Source organism: Dendrobates tinctorius, unplaced genomic scaffold (genome assembly GCF_039654945.1).
Source record: "Dendrobates tinctorius isolate UK_male_01 unplaced genomic scaffold, ASM3965494v1 ptg000071l, whole genome shotgun sequence".
NCBI classification, from domain to species: domain Eukaryota; kingdom Metazoa; phylum Chordata; class Amphibia; order Anura; family Dendrobatidae; genus Dendrobates; species Dendrobates tinctorius.
This window is the reverse complement of record NW_027361739.1, coordinates 10,745,371-10,764,716: the sequence shown is the minus strand read 5'-3', so window position 1 is coordinate 10,764,716 and position 19,346 is coordinate 10,745,371. Positions and strand designations below refer to the sequence as shown.

Genomic DNA, 19,346 nt, shown 5'->3' with positions numbered 1-19,346 from the left:
GATGGTTCTGAGGACCCATTGATTGTGGGTGACTCAGGACCAGTTTGTTGCGAAGTGGCGAAGTCTCCCCCCAATACCTATGGCGTCATTGCCTCCTCGATCTCGATGTTGATGTGAATGGGGGACCCTTGTTCCTCCCACTTTGGCTGAAGGAGCTCCTATAGGAGCTTCTATTGGACCTTGGCCGACCCCTGAATTCAGTCTGTCTCCTAGAAAAGGAGCCTCTCCGAAAGGGCTGGGGCCGCCTGGGTTTTTCCTCTGGGAAACCCTTATTTTTATCGGACACCAGCTCTAGAATGTTATCTAAGGCTGGCCCGAATACTCTCAGGCCCGAGAAAGGGATGGAGCATAGCTTAGTTTTAGAAGCGTTGTCCCCCGACCAGGATTTAAGCCAGACTGCTCTTCGGGCTGCATTAGACAGGGAGCTGTTTCTGGCTGCAAACCTTACTGATTCGGCCGACGTATCCGATAGGAACGCCGTGGCCGATTTCATGAGAGGAAGAGACGCTAGGATCTCTGATCTAGGGGTCCTGTTGGTTAGGCCTTCCTCCAACTGCCCCATCCACAAAAACATAGACCTGGCCACCGAGGTGGCTGCTATGTTGGCTCTAATAAGAGCCGCCGACGTCTCCCATGCTCTCTTTAACAAGACGTCCGCCTTCCTATCCATCGGGTCTCGGAGACCTGATGAGTCTTCGAATGGGATGGCCGTTTTTTTGGTAACCTTGGCGACTGGGACATCTATTTTAGGGACTTCTTCCCATGCTCGGGTTTCCTCGGGATCAAAAGGCAGTCTATTTTTAAAGTCTCGGGAGAGTATCAACCGACGCTCTGCCTCCTTCCACTCCTCCTGGACCATCGTTTTGATGTGTTCACTTACGGGGAACACTACCTGTTTCCTGGCCACTAGTCCTCCAAACATTAAGTCCTGTCTGGACTGTGGTTTAGGGACTTCTTCTATTTGCATAGTGTTCCTGACTGCCTGGACCAACTCGTCCGTGTCCTCCAGTCTGAACAGGTACTTCCTGCTCTGATCCTGTCTATCCCCCAGGATCTCGCCTTCTTCCTCCTGATCCGAGTCCCGGAAGTCAGACTCCTCACTAGGGCTTGCTTCCGACTCTGGGTCTGCCTCCCACCTTGGACGTTTGCGACTCGGCCCTGGGCTGGGGGACTGACGACGAGCGCGGCTGGCTGTAGAGGCCTGGACTTCCTCGCTTATCAGCGATCTCATTTCGGCAAGGAGGGATGGCTGTTCCTCGCCTATGACCCTTGAGGTACAGGGTCCGCATAGGGTCTTGTTATAGGTGTCTGGCAGCTTTACCCTGCATACGGGGCATCGGACTGATTTGGAGGTGGCTTTTGCCGGGTCCTTCACCCCCGAGGGGGATTCTGCCGGGGTTCCCTTCTCCTAATAATACAGAAGGGGCTCTACTTAGATCTGGGTTGTGGGGATGGATGGGGGAGGGTGGTCTGCGCTATGCGCACTTACCCCTCCGCCTGCTGGAGCGTTTCCTTCCATCCTGGCGCGGTTCTATAGAGCGCTGTGGACCTCCGAAGCGTGCGCTGTGGGCTCTGAAGCGCGCGCTGTGCAGTAGCGCGCTCTGTGGACCTCAGTAGCACACTCTGTGGACCTCAGTAGCGCGCGCTGAGATCCAAGGCCAGCGTGTGACGTCACCGGATGTGACGCGCGACCTCTCGCGATAGGCCGCCTCCTCCACTTCCTGTCCGGGCTGACCTGCGCTCGGCCCCCGCCTGCTATGGTGGCCTGTTGGAGCCGTCGCTCCCCTCCCGGCGCCGACCGCACCGATATCCTGTCGGTGCCCGCCTGGCCTGTCGCCTCGGGGAGCCGACCTCCGCCTGCTGCGGCGGTCTGCTGTGTCCTCCTGCCACGGGGGCCCAGCCGTCGCCCGATATGGCGGGCTGCTGGAGGCCTCTCTCCTGCCTCCCAGGGCCGACCACGCCATCCTTTCGTCGGTGCACGTTCAGCCAGCCGCCTACGGGGAGCCGACCATCGCCTCTATGGCGGTCCGTCCTGGAGCCGAGAGCCTCCCATAGGGAGGAACGGCTCCCTCCAGGAGCGCCGTCCTGCTCCTGGCCTTTGGGGCAGAGGGACTCCCCCTCGGAGAGTTTCGGCCCCGGGACCTCTTGACAGGGGAAGGCTTGGACTGGCCGTACGATCCCCGGAGCCCCTCCGGTAAGTCTCTCGTGTGTCCCTCCGTGCAGGGACAGGAAAAAACACTGAGGGAAAGGGGGTGGGACATGACCTTTTAACCTCTCGTGTGCTTTTCCTGTCCCTGTAAGGAGGAGGAGGACGTCCTCCATGGTGCTGTCAGGTGGACGTCCTGGAAATATATACTCTGAAGTGTAAAACATACATGGCTGCAGTCGAGGAGTCAGTGTTTGATTCTTGCTCCTTGTGTTTGAGGCGGCATGAGATTTACTGACAGGTTCCCTTTAATTGCATCTTCCCAACCAATGGCTTTTATCTTTCTGACACAGGTGGAGGAAACATAGAAGTGAAATCTGAAAAACTGGACTTTAAAGAAAAGGGTTCATCCAAGATTGGCTCACTGGACAATGTCACTCACACACCCGGCGGAGGAAACAAGAAGGTACAGAGTGTCACCTTCATTCTGCTTACTAGGAAACCTGGGCAGTAAAAGGATGTCCATATCAGGCCATCTGTGACCACTGTACACTCCGTGCTGCCCCTTCTGGTGATCAGAGTTTAGTCACACCTTGCAGGAAGGTGCGCCAGCTGTGGGCCTCATTGACCATCACCACTAACCTAGGTGGTTACACCAAATGTGTACCGTACTACTGTGTGCACTAATGCCGTAGCAGACTACTACCCCCATTATTGTATTGTGACAGTGATGGTGGAATGGGTCCACAATGCATTACCAGATCTCTTATAGTGGCATGGACGAGTTACTCAGTAAGCAGTCACTGGCTGGAGAGACTGGTATGGACGGTATGGTATGGACGGTTCTTGCTGCTGCCCAGGTTTCTGTTGGACTAACCCTTCTTCAGACGCCGATGCTTCTTACCAGCGTTTTCTTCTAGATTTGTGGAGCCGGCTCTGCTGTGGGCCCTGCTCCACACATCGCACTCTGCTTTCCTTGTAGATCCACAAGTTGGGTCCTGTTTCACCTATTCTTAATATTGATCGGTCAGATGTGCGCTGCGCACTCGACCGCACTAATCAGTTTCCTGCACTTTCTCTGGAGAACATTTCCTGAGTCTCTGCTTCATTTTCTCCAATTTTCAACACGTCCTCCAAGTCGGGACTTCTGTTTCCTCAGCCTGTCGTCTCTGCGGGACTTTTCTTGGACCTTCCATTCTTTAGCGCCTGTTTCCGACTGTTTCCTTTCTCTCTCACAAACCTATCCCCACCCTAAAAACTATGGGGGCAAACATTGCTGCAGTACATAGGTAATAAGAACCAGCTAAACTACATTTTGCATTTTGTTCTTGTATTTGTCAAGCACTGAGCTCAGCAGTATATTTTGCTTTCTAAAAAGCAGTGACGTTCCCATTTACACCCGTCCTTCTTTACCCTCACCATTATATCACCACTCCAGAACATTCCCATCATTTTCAATTTCTTCGACAATAAATATCTAACATTGCCTAAGGACATAAATAATTGTCAAATCAGAGAAGATTCAGCAGATCAGAACTGATTGGTCAGCAGGATTACGAGCTGGCGGTGTGAGAGCAACTTAATTTGGGTCATTTCAAGTTTATGGTCAGTTTTCGGGATCTGCTTATTTCTTCATGTATGGCAAGTATAACGCAGATGTTACTTATCTGCAGTCACCACTAGAGGGAGTATAATAGCTCACTGTATGTGACCTACACATTGTGTAACGCAGATGGTACTTATCTGCAGTCACCACTAGAGGGAGTATAATAGCTCACTGTATGTGACCTACACATTGTCTAATGCAGATGGTACTTATCTGCAGTCACCACTAGAGGGAGTATAATAGCTCACTGTATGTGACCTACACATTGTCTAATGCAGATGGTACTTATCTACAGTCAATTCAAATTCAAATAAGCTTTATTGGCAGGACTAAATACACATTAGTTTTGCCAAAGCAAGTGTACAAAAGGGAATAGGGATAGGGACTGTAGGGATGTTGGGTAGGGGTTGTAGGAAAGGTGGATGGGGGCATATCCAGGATGGGGCTATAGAAGTCCATGGCATAGGGAAGGTGGATGGGGGGATGGGGGCAGATCCAGGGTGGGGGCTGTAGAAGTCCATGGCATAAGGAAGGTGGATGGGGGCAGATCCAGGGTGGGGGCTATAGAAGTCCATAGCATAGGGAAGGTGGATGGGGGGATGGGGGAAGATCCAGGGTGGGGGCTGTAGAAGTCCATGGCCTAGGGAAGATGGATGGGGGGATGGGGGCAGATCCAGGGTGGGGCTATAGAATTCCATGGCATAGGGAAGGGGGATGGGGGCAGATCCAGGGTGGGGGCTGTAGAAGTCCATGGCATAGGGAAGGTGGATGGGGGGCATGGTTTTCTTTCTCGCAGTCTATGACATTCGCTCACATACCGCGCCGCTATCTCCACTGCTCTCTCTTCTTCCCCCAGCAGGATATATGTTTTCTGTTCCTCCTTCATGGTGATGAAATCCGGGAAGAGATGTGAGAGTCTCCTGAAGTGAGTGTCCCTCACTGGGCTTGTAGCTTTGCCTGTGTCGGCCGGATTCGATGGCCAGACTGTGGGCACTGAGTCTATACCGGCTCAGGATCTTGCGGTCTCTGGGGTCCGGGAGTTTCTCCAGATATGGGGCCAGTCTGTAGTCTCTCTGTAGAGTCCGGTACATGGTCAGTTTCTGTGAGCTGATGATGTCGTTCTTCCAGTCACTTACGTACCTCTCCTGGCCTTCGTCTACCATCTTCCTGATTCCGGCTTTTGTCAGGTTGTTGTGATTGGTGTTCTGGTCAGGTTGGGTTTGGGTGGGCTGTTCCGAGGGTCCTGGTTTTTCTGTTTCACCTACATGTGTCAGGGCTTTATGGTGATGGGAGCTTGGATTGCTCCTACGTAGGTGAGTCCGGAATGACAGTGCCCTCTTTAGAACTGTTAGGTGTAGAGGGAATCTGCCCAGCTCGGCCCGGCAAGCACTGTTGGAGGTGCTCCGATGGACTTGGAGAAGGTGCTTGCAGAATTCCAGGTGGAATATTTCTGTTGGGCTGGAATCCCACCTTGACCAGTCTGGGTAGGTGTGAGGACCCCAGACTTCGCTGCCATACAGGAGGATTGGGGCGATGATAGAGTCGAAGATTTTTAACCAGACCCTCACTGGTGGCTTCAGATGGTAGAATTTCGATCGGATGGCATAGAAGGTTTTGCAGGCCTTGTCTTTCAGGGTCTCTATGGCTTGTTTGAAGCTCCCTGACCGGTGAATCTCTAGGCCCAGGTAGGTATATTTTTCCGTTCCTGTAAGGGCGCAGTTGTTGAGGACAAATGAAGGGTGCTGGTCTGATTTTCTCTTTCTCTTCTGGAACACCATGATGTTGGTTTTCTTTAGGTTGACCGGAAGTGCCCAGGTGGAGCTGAATTTCTCTAAGATTTTCAGGTTGTCTTGGAGGCCTTTCTCGGTTGGTGACAGAAGCAGCAGGCCATCTGCGTACAGCAGAAATTTCACCTGCACATCGTGGAGGGTGAGACCTGGTGCTGTGGAATATTCCAGAGCGGTAGCCAGCTCGTTGATGTAAATGTTGAAGAGCATTGGGCTTAGGCTGCAGCCTTGTCTGACTCCCCAGCTCTGCTGGAAATAAGCCTTTCTTCTGCTGTTCACACTCACGCTGCAGAGGTTCTCGGTGTAGGAGCTTTTGATAACATCGTAGGTCTTTCCTCCTATTCCGCTCTCCAGCAGTTTCAGGAATAAGCCTGGGTGCCACACCGAATCAAAGGCCTTGTTAAAGTCCACGAAACAGGCATATATCTTCCCGTTCTTTGTATTATGAACTTGGCTCTGAATGAGGCTGTGCAGGGTGTAGATGTGGCCAGTGGTGCGGTGATTTGGCATGAACCCTGCTTGGCTCTTGCTGAGGACGTTGTACTTGGTGAGGAAACTGAGGATCCTCTTGTTCAGGATGCTGTTGAACAGCTTTCCCAGGTTGCTGCTGACACATATTCCTTTGTAGTTGGCTGGGTCATACCTGTCCCCATTCTTGTGGATGGGTGTGATGAGGCCTTGGATCCAGGTAGGAGGGAAGTAGCCGGCACTTTGCACAATATTGAAGAGTTTAACCATAGCTGCCTGTATTTCTGGTGAGATTCCATCCAGGCCACCGGCTTTTCTACATCTTATGGAAGAGATTCTCTCTGCTACTTCCTGTAATGTAATAGGTGCATCCACGGGGTTTTGGAAATTTTTTACTTTTTGCTCCATTGCTTTTAGTTTTGCCATTATGTTTTCCTGTTCTTGGCTTAGTTCTTCCTTTGTAATGTCTTTATAGAGGTCTCTAAAGTACTGGAGCCAGATGTTGCCATTTTGGATATGGATGTTGTTTTTCTTGTCTTTTGTGCCCATGTGGTTCCATAGTTCCCAGAAGGAGTTGTCTTGGAGGGCGTCTTGGAGTTGGTTAAGTTTGGTGGAGATGTAACTCTGCTTCTTCCTCCTGAGGATGGTTTTGTACTGCCTTTGTATGGTTTCATAGGCTTCCCTCAGACCCGGGTGGTTGGGCTCTCTGTGTTTCTTGTTTGAGGCTGTTCTCAGGGTCTTCCGTACGGCTTTACATTCTCTGTCAAGCCATCCATTGATGTTTTTCTTTTGGTCTCTTGTAGTTGACTTTTTTAAGGTCGGACAGTCTGGCCATTGCATAGAATATATTGTTGAGGTTTTTTGCAGCTTAACTCACTCCCTTTGGGTTAGACTGGTACTCGTAGTTGTAGAAGTGGTGGAGCATCCACTGTATTTCAGGTCTGCTGGGAGCCTCTTTATACCTTAATGCCGACATTTTGTGCCATTTATAGGATGGAGGCCGCTCTGCTGAGGCTTTTGAGTGGATGGTTTCTCTGTAGATTTCAAGTACAGAAGTTGGGGAGACTATGAAGGCGCTGATATTTGCCAGGTTCATATCTGTAATGGCATAATCTAGTACACTTCTCCCTAAATGGGAGTTTAGTGTGCACCTCCCTAAGGAGTCTCCTTTGGTTCGTCCATTCAGAGTATGAAGTCCTAAACTTCTACATAGGTTCAGGAGCTTTTTACCACTTTTGTTGACTGTACTGTCATAGCTGTGTCTCTCTGTGACTACTGAGTCTTGGCCGTCATTCTCTGCTCCAAATATGTAGATGTTCCCATCCGTGGTCAGGAATTCGTTTTCTCTCCTTGTTCTTGCACTGAGGTCTCCAAAGATGAGAACTTTGCCCAGGCCTTGATAGTTTCTCTTTGTAAGATCTCGAATCAGTCTGGATTGAAGTAGGGTGACTCTGGCGGTGGTATATAGGTGGTGCAGAGATGGACAGACTGAGAGGTGAGGATGGAGCTGCTGATCCTGATCCATATGTGGCTGCCTCCTCTCTTCACCGGTTTGATGTACTGGTGGAGCTCCTCTTTATACCAGATCAGTATTCCTCCTGAGCTCCGGCCCTGTTTGATGTTTTTATTTTTCAGGGCAGGGACAGAGATTTCCCTGTATCCGATGGGCACCAGAGATTCATTTTCAGCCCTGGTCTATGTTTCCAGGAGGATCTGAATGTCTATATTTCTCAGTCTTTGTATAAAGTCAGGGTCATTTGTTTTACATCCAAAGGCCGAGGTGTTGAGACCCTGAATATTCCAGCTGCTGATTGTAAGTGAAGTCATTTTTCTATATATCTTGGGTGTATATACCTTGTAATGAGTATGGCTGTGTAGGACAAACTGGATTTCTGACTGATTTATTAATGATGTTGGTTCCGTCCAGTCACATTAGTTTCCTGCATAGTGCGCTGAGCAGGGTCTTTATCTCATCCATATCTCTGCTCTGCATGTATCTGTGTGGGGTCGGTGGACCACTCCATTGAGGTTTCCTCCTCTAATGGTCTGATTTTGGGTGAAGAGCTTTGTTTCCAGCTTCTGGAGATAGGTTTGGGGTTTTCGGCCTTTTTATTGTTAGGGGTCTTTCAGTGTGATTATGGTCACTGTTGAATCCAGGCCTGGGTCCTCTGTTTAGTATAACGTCTTTCAGCAGTCACCACTAGAGGGAGTATAATAGCTCACTGTATGTGACCTACACATTGTCTGACGCAGATGGTTCTTATCTACAGTCACCACTAGAGGGAGTATAATAACTCACTGTATGTGACCTACACATTGAACTCAATAATAGAGGGGTGCTTACACTCCCTCTAGTGGTCACTATGAGCAGCTATAGTTAGGGCTATAGTGGATTGGAACCTCCAACCCCATTTTAAGATGGAATTAATTAGCATTAGAACTAATAACCAAATGGGGGCAAATGGTGGATTGTCACTTAAAGACCAAAGCCATAACATTTTTGCATTCACTTCATTGAGACATAATGTTACATGAAAAACAAAGGGAAGAAGCCTCTGCTGATTCACAGTTGTAGAGCTGATCTGTGTTCTGCTCGCCATAGACATCCATAAACCTGATGGCTGGACCGTGTGGTTGTGCTTACACACAGTCCGCGCTTACTCACTGTCCACGCTGTCACATTTGTGTATTTTCACTGTGCTGTATACTCACATCCATGGAGGTCTTTGATCATAAACAGGATGTGGCCAACACTGCTGCACACAACATTCCTCCATATCTCTAATGTTCCCATCCTGCTGCTTTCCACACTTAACCCTTTGCTTTCACTGCACTTCTCATGGCATACTGCTCCTCCTCCTATCTTATATACATGTAATCAGTCCTCACCTCATCCTTCCCCAAAATCATCTTATCACCTTCAGAGAGAGAAAGGGAACGACGAAAAGTCAGGGGGAAGCGATTCCCCCACAAATGGGCTTTACCTGGGCCTTCCTCCTCCTCCCCCACCAGAAGAACTAGAGGTGCCCGATTTATTGTGTGAAGAGTTGAAGAGCGGTAAGTACCATGTAGCAGAGAGGGGTGTAAATGTTTCTCTGTGCACGAGCACCCTACCTGCTTCAGATATGATAATGATTCAATAAAAGGAAATATAGAAGTGAAATATTGGTATACTGCTTATATATATATTCACACTTGCATTTTTTTGCGCTGCGCTACGTGCGCAGTGCAAACACGCATAAAAAAACGCACCATGCATTTTTATGTGTTTTCTTTGCGCATGGTTTTTACAAAGACCGCATGCTTTTTTTGCGCTGACGTGTGCATGTCCATGCGCACGTCAGCGCTCACATAGACTATAATGTGTTTTTGGGTGAATTTTGTGCGCATTGCGTGCGCATGCGTTTTTTTGAGACAGGTCGGATGCACAAAAAATGCAACAGGATGCATTATGTGCGCCCAGGCGCACACTACAAAAAAAGTATGCGCATACAAATGCATACAAACGCATGACTATGCGCACCCATGTTAAGTATAGGAAAAAACCGCATGCGCATGTATGCGCAAAAACGCAGCGCAAACAAATGCAAGTGTGAAACCAGCCTAAATGGTGTATTAAAACAGTGCAACCTTGTGGAGTTACTGTGTACTTACAGCCTTTGTTTGGGCTCTATATAGGGCTTTGTTCACATGGTCCTCTGAAATTATTGGATCAGTCACAACGCCTGCACTTACATGCGCTAGTCTGGTCTGTACATTTGGGCCAGACTAATGCAGGCAGCGATTTGTTTGGAAAATGTCCATATGCAATTGCACATCAGGTGACATTGGGGCTCTGTGTAATCCATTCTCCATGCCGACCAAAAATATGTTTGTCTGAATGTACTTTTATATGTAAAAGTTTTGGTACCTTGTGTGAAGAAGAGCTGAAAAAAAGTGCAGCTATTGTGTTGTGTCTGATATTGCAGCTCAGCCTTATTGAAGCGGATGGGAAATGTAATACCATATACAACCTGTGGCCAAGAGTGGTGCTGTTTGTGGGGAAAAAAATTTTCTACTCCCGTCTTAGACCTCTTTAAAAGTGAGTGATGACGTGGTGCAAAGATTTTACAGCTCTTGGCGTTTTCACAACATTTTCGCCTATCTCTAAGTGGGTGGAGCAGGGATGGGGCTTGGCGACACTCACTTGTCAAATTCTTGATGAGTGGCGGTGTTCTTTTTACCATAGATCTTTCTCCAGTCTTGCACACCACCCTGCCCCCTCATCAAGAACAGCATGAAAAACGCAGGTCTTGATGAATCGGGACCATCGTCTCACAAATACAGGGATAAGAGTTGATGCAAATCGATTCATAAGACCCCGTCCATTGTTCGTGTTAGTAATCTGTGGTGGCTGGACAGGATCCCCGAGAACCACCTCTTACCTAAAAGCATTCCAGCTCGTCTTTTGATTTGCAGGTCTGGCATGATGTCATCATTGTGGCGTGATGCACATGTTACATTGTGACGGGCCGGCTAATGAAATGAAGAGCCATGGATGGCAGGAGGAAGGCGGCAGTTTTCACAGATTACGGACATAGCCAATAGACCGGATCCTGTAAATCAGTTTACACCAATAGTAGCAGGGATGTAAATACCCAGAATTAAAGCTATGACAGTACTGTATATTACCAAATTACCAAACATGTTTCGCAGGCAGGCTTCATCAGAAGGTTTTTTTATCCCAATGTAATCCCAACATTGTACCAAGCTTGCAGTCATACAAATTACTCACTCATTTGTATTTGTCTATTTTCCAGATTGAGAGCCACAAACTGACTTTCAGGGAGAATGCCAAAGCTAAGACGGACCACGGAGCAGAGATTGTTTACAAGTCTCCTGACCCTTCTGGAGAGACGTCTCCCCGCCGTCTCAGCAACGTCTCGTCTTCTGGCAGCATTAACATGTCTGACTCCCCACAACTCTCCACATTGGCTGACCAAGTCTCTGCCTCCCTCGCTAAGCAAGGCTTGTGATGAGCTAATCTCTGTATGGGAGCTGGTGGTGCGAGAGACGTAGCCAAGATTTAAGAAAAAGGGAAAGTTACATAAAATTGCCCACACCCAATTGAATAATTAAACTGTCTCTTGTATACTTATTTATTACACGTCCCATCCTTGGAGGAGCATCTCCACCTACTCACTAGTAGCAGAGGGGAGAAATCGGGTGTATTCATTGATGTTATGTATATTTGGTTTTCATTCTAAGACACAAAGGGGTGATAAAGGTGTGTGCCATATAGATCTGCCATTTACATTGGGTTCCTAGGACAGAGCAGAGTCTTAAGCATGGGCGGGGACTCGCATCCATCCTGTTCACCTTATAAGGAAGAGACCACTCCCCCTGGCTCAGAGGGTCTTTAATTATTTTGAGCCATCACTGCAATAGTTGCTTCCTAATACCATTAGGGGGTTGTCCAGGATTAGAAAGGGTCTGTTTTTTCATCAAAAACAGCGCCAGTCTTATAAATGGGTTGTGTCTGGTTTTGCACCTCATTCCAGCTAATAGACCGGAGTGGTGCAATTTCTGGAATTAACTATTTAAAAAATAAATTTTTCTGAGGCATTTCATTGCTTTAACACACGATTTTCATTTTCTTCTAAGGGGATCTGGTGTTGAATGCTTGCAAACTCCCAGACTAAGAGACAGAAATATTCATTCTATAGTAAACACTTGCTTTCCCATAGTCTCAGCTTCAATCAACTTACACTATAGGGACAAGCCAAACCTATACTAAAAGCTTTCTTTTTTTTTTCTTTTATAGTTAGCACTGCCAAATCTGTAGTATGACTTCAAGGCGCCCCCATGTTTCATGTCCTTAAGATAGCACCCCAGCACCGGCATGCATGCTGCAGGAATGATAAGGTGTTTAGCACCTCCGGCAATGAACAGGTTACTCCACCCTTAGAAGACTGTAACCTGTGTGCGCTTTTTCGGGTGACCCCTGTCCATCCCTCCGATACATGTCCACCTTGCCCTGAAGTCTGCTTGTTCTCTCTGAACTCTCGTGTGTGATTTATAACGGAACTGAAGAATTCGCAGTGGCTGCTATCCTGTTTTTTGAGGGTTTTTTATGATGTCCTTTCTCTGCAGCCCCTTCACTTTCTAATTTCAGTATTGCCTTCCTTTCTCCCCTCTGTTAACGTCATCGGTAACGACCCCCAATATACACCCCCTTTTCTCTCCATTGTGTCTGTGGCTGTCCATATTCTGTGTCGTGTCTGACCAGCTGGTTCACACGGTCTGTTGCTGTATAAGTGGATTTGGAAATAAAGTTATTAATACAACATAGGTCTCGGGAGCTTCATTTTTGTTCTGGTAGGAAAAGGGCACTTCCACAGCCATATACAGTTGTGCTCAAAAGTTTACATACCCCAGCAGAATTTTTGCTTTCTTGGCCTATTTTCAGAGAATTTGAATGATAACACCATAACTTTTTCTCCACTCATGGTTAGTGGTTGGGTGAAGCCATTTACTGTCAAACTACTGTGTTTTCGCTTTTTAAATGATAATGACAACCCAAAACATCCAAATGGCCCTGATCAAAAGTTCACATACCCCATTTCTTAACATCGTGTATTGCCCCCTCTAACATCACTGACAACTTGAAGTCTTTTGTGGTAGTTGTGGATGAGGTTCTTTATTTTCTCAGATGGTAAAGCTGCCCACTCTTCTTGGCAAAAATCCTCCAGTTCCTGTAAGTTCCTTAACATGTGAACACAGCCTATTTAATTCTTAATCCTTGTAATGCTGGGGACCACCCCAATGGACATCTACAAAAGCAGTACTGCTACTGAAAAGAAGTCCATTATTGGAAAATGACTCTTCAAACCATTACAGATTTACCATTTACAGGAGCCAGAGGAGAACAAAGGTAGATGGAAAACAAGTAGATAGAAGGGTGCAGTGAACTGCTTGGCCACGGCAAGGCTGCACCAAGCATCGGTGCTTGGTTTGACTAGTCATTCTCTGATGACAAACTCCCTTTATTCTGGTTTATCTATATACTTACCCTCATAAGTAATTTTAACACTGTATGCATGATACTGTGTAGGTGCCCGATGTGTCATCAAAGCAGCTTTGACCTGTTAAGACATGATGGAACTCCACAAGTCTTCTGAACTTGTCCTGCGATACCTGGCACCAAGACATTGGTAGCAGATTTTAAAGGGCTATTGCCTTCAGGGAATCTGTCAGCACCAAATGACTGTGTTCGATGCGTTGTTGGTGTTGCCAAACTGTTCAGTGTACCTTGGAACTTACCATATTATGTGGTTTATAAGACGCAACCCAAATTTTGAGGAGTGAAAAAAAGGAAATAAGAACTTTTTTTTTTTAATAAAATGATGGTTCTTCTTACAATCCATGCGTTTTATGGCTTACTGGGGGTGGTAGCTGCGGTGAAGCATGGTCCCAGGGTCACTGCTGGCAGAAGCAGGAGTGGGGCCCTGCTACGGCTCCCATACTGGGAGAAAGGGGTGTTCGGTTGTGCGGGGGCTCCGCCGACATTTTTGCGAAAGATTGGGACCTCTACACTTCCATGGTTTACTTTGTGGTGGACTCCGGGAAAATGGCCGCCGGGGGCAGCGTATGCGCAGATGGAGGTTTGGTGCTGAGATCTCCATCTGTTCATGCGCTGCCCGCTGCAGCCATTTTCCCTGAGTCCACTGCAATGTAAATCATAAAAGTACGGGGGTCCCGGACTTTCACAAAGTGTTGGTGAAGCCCCTGCACCACCGAACACCTGCAGTGTCGCATCTCCAAACACCCCCTCATCCCAGCCTGCGGCCTGCAGCAACGCACCACTTTTGCCTTCTCCAGACACACCCCCACTCCCCCCCAAAAAAAAAAATTTTTAGGGAAAAAAACTGGGTCTTGTAATCAGAAAAATACAGTACTTTTTTTCCCCCCATCTATCTCTACCACCTTTCTCCTATTATTGACAGTTCCAGCCTGACAGAAGGTAGAAGAGCATTAGAAATAAACACACTTTCATGAGAACATCACCCACCTCATCATGCCCAGGCATTGGAGGGAGGTCATACAGGCACGTAAAGGCCACACACACTACTGAGCATCATTTCCTTGTCTTGAGGCATTTCCACTGTATTCCACTGTAGTTGGATCAGTCTGTCATTTGATTTTCCACTTTGATGTTAAGTATCATTCCAAAGCCAGACCTCCATGAGATATTTTGATTTACATTGATGATTTTTTATGTTTTATTTTTCTCAACACATTCCACTATGTAATGAATACAAGTTTGCACCTGGAATATTTCATTCAGTGATATCTAGGATGTGGGATTTTAGTGAAATATCGTACACTGAAGATCTTGTCATTTTTACGCTGGCCACTAGGGCTAGAGTCAATTTATTGCTGTTAAAGGGGTTGTCCAATCTAAACTCTCTGTGACTGCAGAGGATTCGCTGGTTTCTGAGCCATCCTCCCTGGGCAGAGCCTGTCCAATGGGCGTGGCTGGCCTCAGTCTATACACTTGTATTGAGCGAGGCCATGTTCAGTCTAGTGATGCAGCCATCCAGTGAGTATGGCCTCGCTCCATACAAATGTATGGAGTGAGGCCACACCCATTAGACCGACTCTGCCCAGGAGTATGCATAACCAATACGTACCTGATGGTCCCAGCTCAGAGTGTGCTGGGGAGATTCATAAGGCTGTCGTATCACAGAGTGGAGACATCAATTTAAACCAGACAACCCCTTTAATGAGCATGCTCTTATCCAGGCAAATGCAGGCAGCGGAGGAGGTGAGCTGTGACATCATACACTGTCAATTATGGATCTTGTGCTACCTACTCTATCTAGAGAAGTTACTTTTCATTGTTACATTACCTGACTGTGATGATGAAACTGCTGAAAAGTCTTTTGTGCAGAACAGGAAGTACGAGTCTAGCAAAAGACTTTCTGGCCAGTATGAAAACTGCAATTATATATGTAAAAAAAACAACAAAACATAGCATATGTGTTAGGCACCAAGGTTCTTCCACTGCACAGGGGGAATCTCAAGCCATTCTTCTGCGGCCACAGAGGATCCTGCTCAGCAGAGATATCGGTCCCGGCGTCTTGCTCAGACTAATGCTATGTGTCTGGTTGCTACTGCCGCTCCAGGCTCAGCTATAGCATCAGACATTTAGTCATCGGCGAGCAAACGATCCAGGGACTAAGTCCTGCTTTTCTCCTACTGAGCATGCCCGTGGAACGACCGTTCATTGGAGATCGGAGGTCACATGCTCAGGTCCTATTGCAGCTCAGATTGGGCCATCAGGAAGGTCCCGGAACGCTGCGTCTATAAAAGGATCGCATGGCCCTGCACTAATATAGACTGTATTTTCAGACTATGTGGAGTGAGTGTTGTATGCACGTATGTATGTCTCAGGTGAATGACTCATTATGAAACCCCTACCCTTGGTACGCATGTGTTGTGTAGCCTAGCCTGTTAAGCGCCCATGCTGAGGTGCAGGTAGGAGGCAGAGTCGGAGACTGGCATCAGCGCCAACTGGTGGCTTTGTCTGTGCACCACGGTGCTTGTGCTCGGCACTCCACTTTAGCCAGCATCTTAGTGGCATCCACAAGTGCGACACCGCACGCTTAGTAGGTCTAGAGGGACTCTGACCCCGTGTCCTTGGGGCTGAGTTCTGTGACTTTACTGAGCGCTCCCTTTGCCGAGCTCTGTGAGCTTAAACAGGCTCCGGCATTTATGTCCTGCGGTAGTGCGGCTCTGTGAGGTAACAGAGTTCGCCCTGTACACACCGGGTGACGTTCTTCCTTTATACCGCCATATAGCCTGTTAAGCGCCCATGCTGAGGTGCAGGTAGGAGGCAGAGTCGGAGACTGGCATCAGCGCCAACTGGTGGCTTTGTCTGTGCACCACGGTGCTTGTGCTCGGCACTCCACTTTAGCCAGCATCTTAGTGGCATCCACAAGTGCGACACCGCACGCTTAGTAGGTCTAGAGGGACTCTGACCCCGTGTCCTTGGGGCTGAGTTCTGTGACTTTACTGAGCGCTCCCTTTGCCGAGCTCTGTGAGCTTAAACAGGCTCCGGCATTTATGTCCTGCGGTAGTGCGGCTCTGTGAGGTAACAGTTCGCCCTGTACACACCGGGTGACGTTCTTCCTTTATACCGCCATATAGCGTCCACCATTACCGGGCAGCAGTTTACCATCTCTGCACGGTGGACCCCGGGCTGCGAACGCACCTTATTACCATCTTTTTATTATTTGGTGCGTTCCGCCAGCCCTAACATTATACTAGCGCCAGGGTCTGGCTAGTAATGGTGGATGAACAGCAACTGCGGCGGTACATCCGGCAGGTGGGCGGCTCTCGAGCGCACAACCGCAGCTGTGGATGTTATAGCAGTAGCTGTTCAGGCTGCTAGCGTGGTTGCAGCTAGTTTGTCTACTGCCACCCCTGTTCCGACCTTATCCCGCCTCCGGCTGCTAGATAAGTACTCTGGCGATAGCAAGTCATGTAGGGGATTCTTGAGCCAGTGTGCGATACACCTGGAGCTCTTGGCTGCACGTTTCCTATCAGAGCGGGCTAAAGTAGGATTTATTGTATCTCTTTTGTTGGACAGGGCTTTGGAGTGGGCTACGCCGCTGTGGGAGCGCGACGATCATGTGGTGCAGAGTGCTTCGCGGTTCCTGAGCACTCTGAAACAGGTCTTTTTGGGACCTCAAGTCACCTATGATACGGCACTCTAGCTTCTGGCACTGTCACAGGGTTCATCCATGGTCAGCCATTGTTCCGTCCACTTCCGGACGTTAGCATCTGAGCTGGAGTGGCCAGATAAAGCCCTTAGCCCTGTATTTTGGAGGGGGCTGGCTGACCATGTGAAAGACGCTTTGGCCACTAGGGAGATTCCTGCCACACTGGAGGAGCTAATAGCGGTCTCCACTCGCATTGACCTCTGTTTTCACGAGCGAGAGTTGGAGCGAGCCCAGTGTAGGCAGCGGTTTCGGCTGGCTCCCACCTTCGCCAGACCTCTGGAATCTCCGGTTCAGGCATCTGAGCCACAGGACCCCATGGAGGTTTCCCGAACGAGGTCTAAGTCCCGGGTTGCTCGAGTACCCATGGTCTGTGCTGTTTGGCAGCAGTCGGGACATTCTGCCAGATGTCCCCAGTTGTCAGGGAACATCAGCGTCTAATGGTTGTAGGAGGAGGTACACTGGACACGGCGACGTTTTCTCCCAAATTGTCCTTCAAGGGAACAATTACCATAAGCCCATCCACTCACACGGTTGAGCTTTGCGTGGATTTCGGGGCAGAGGGCAACTTCATGTCTTCGGCCTTTGCCCAACGGCACGTAATACCCCTGGTGATGCTCGCCAAACCAGTGACCGTTCGAGTGGTGAATGGGGCGACACTGCCCTCACAGATAACACATCAGACCATTCCATTTACTCTTTCCATGTCGCCATCTCTCTTCTTGTCATGCCCGAGGGAATTGATGAGGTCCTGTTAGGGATACCTTGGCTACGGTACCACTCCCCACATGTTGAGTGGTCCACAGGGAGAATTTTGGGATGGAGAGAATTTTGTGAGGGTAGATGTCTGAGGGAGTGCATTCTGGTTGCCACTACGGAGGTACCCGCAGATCTTTCCTCTCTCCCCAAGCACTATTGGCCCTATGCAGACGTGTTCTCCAAGAAGGCTGCGGAGACCCTTCCGCCTCACCGCCCCTATGACTGTCCTATTGACCTCTTGCCTGGTGCAGAGCCTCCCCGGGGTCGAGTCTATCCCTTGTCTCTCTCGGAGACAGAGGCCATGTCTCAATATATCAGGGAGAATCTTGCAAGAGGGTTCATTAGGAAGTCAGTGTCACCTGCAGGGGCGGGATTCTTCTTTGTGCAGAAGAATGGAGAACTGCATCCAGACATAGATTACAGGGGTCTTAACGCCATCACCGTTAAGAACAAGTATCCTCTGCCCCTGATAGCCGAGCTCTTTGATAGGCTGCGGGGAGCGAGGGTATTTACTAAGCTGGATCTGCGGGGTGCTTACAACCTGATTCGCATCCGTGAGGGAGACAAATGGAAGATGGCATTTAACACCAGGGATGGGCACTATGAATACCTGGTGATGCTCTTCGAGCTTTGGAATGCCCCGGCCGTCTTCCAAGACTTTGTGAGCGACATCTTCCAGAATATGCTCACCACCTCAGTTGTAGTCTATCTGGATGATATTCTCATCTACTCTCCAGATATAGACTTCCACCGGAGAGATGTTTGCAGTCTTCGACCTCCTACGGGCAAACTCCCTCTACGCCAAGTTGGAGTGGTGTGTGTTTGAGCAGGAGTCCTTGCCTTTCCTGGGCTATATCATCTCCGCCCAGGGATTGGCCATGGATCCTGCCAAGCTACAGGCAGTGATGGATTGGCAGAAGCCTCATTCCCTTAAAGCGGTGCAGCGTTTTATAAGATTTATCAACTACTACCGCCAATTCATTCCCTACTTCTCAACTTTGGTAGCTCCCTTGGTTGCCCTGAACAAGGGAGCAAATCCTAAATTGTGGTCGGAGGAGGGCTCCAAGGCTATCCTCTCTATTGAGTTACACTTTGCTAGCGCTCCCATTTTACATTGCCCCGATGTGGATAAACCATTTATTATGCCTCATCGTCTGTGCTGGAGCAGTCCTGTTCCAAAAGGATGCTCAAGGTCAGAAGCATCCTCGCTTCTTCTTTTCTAAGACCTCACCAGTGGAGAGGAACTATTCCATCGGGGACAGGAAGTTGCTATGAAGTTGGCCTTTTCAGAATGGAGACACCTCCTGGAGGGGGCTCGCTATCCTTTCCAGGTCTACAACAACCACAAAAATATGGTGTACCTACAAACCGCCCAGCGGTTAAATTCTCACCAGGCTAGATGGTCCTTGTTCTTCTCCCGGTTCCACTTCACCCTCCACTTTCTTTCCGGGGAGAACATTCATGCCAACGCTCTCTCCCGCTCCGTAGTGTCATCAGAGGAGCCTCGTTTAATTGTCCCTTCAGAGAGCCTGAGAACTGTGGCCCCGGTTTTGCTAGAGTCTGTGCCCCCAGGACAGACTTTCGGTCCACCTAATTTGCGATTGGAGGTTCTCTCTTGGACTCACTCGTCCAGGGTGGGTGGACATTTTGGGACCAAGAGGACATCTGAGCTCCTGGCGAGGACGTACTGGTGGCCGCATATGGCCCGTCATCGAAGACTATATACAGGCGTGTCTCCTGCGCCAAGAATCGGTCTCCTCGGTAACGGCCTGCTGGGTTACTTTACCCTCTGCCGGTGGCAGATAGGCCCTGGGAGA

General features: G+C 48.8%; 1 protein-coding gene across 8 annotated transcripts in view; it reads left to right on the top strand.

Annotated features, from left to right (window-relative positions):
• Window positions 1–12,333, top strand: part of MAPT (microtubule associated protein tau) — a 172,869-nt gene extending 160,536 nt beyond the window's left edge. For 7 of the 8 annotated variants that reach the window (XM_073582383.1, XM_073582386.1, XM_073582388.1 and 4 more), the window contains 2 exons: window positions 2,500–2,612; window positions 10,807–12,333. In XM_073582383.1, coding sequence (XP_073438484.1) covers window positions 2,500–2,612; window positions 10,807–11,022 — 329 coding nt within the window. In that variant the 3' untranslated portion in view covers window positions 11,023–12,333. Of the gene's footprint in view, window positions 1–2,499; window positions 2,613–8,931; window positions 9,065–10,806 lie in introns of all 8 variants that reach the window. The other variant, XM_073582385.1, reaches the window with a different exon arrangement.
• Window positions 12,334–19,346: the final 7,013 nt, after the last annotated feature.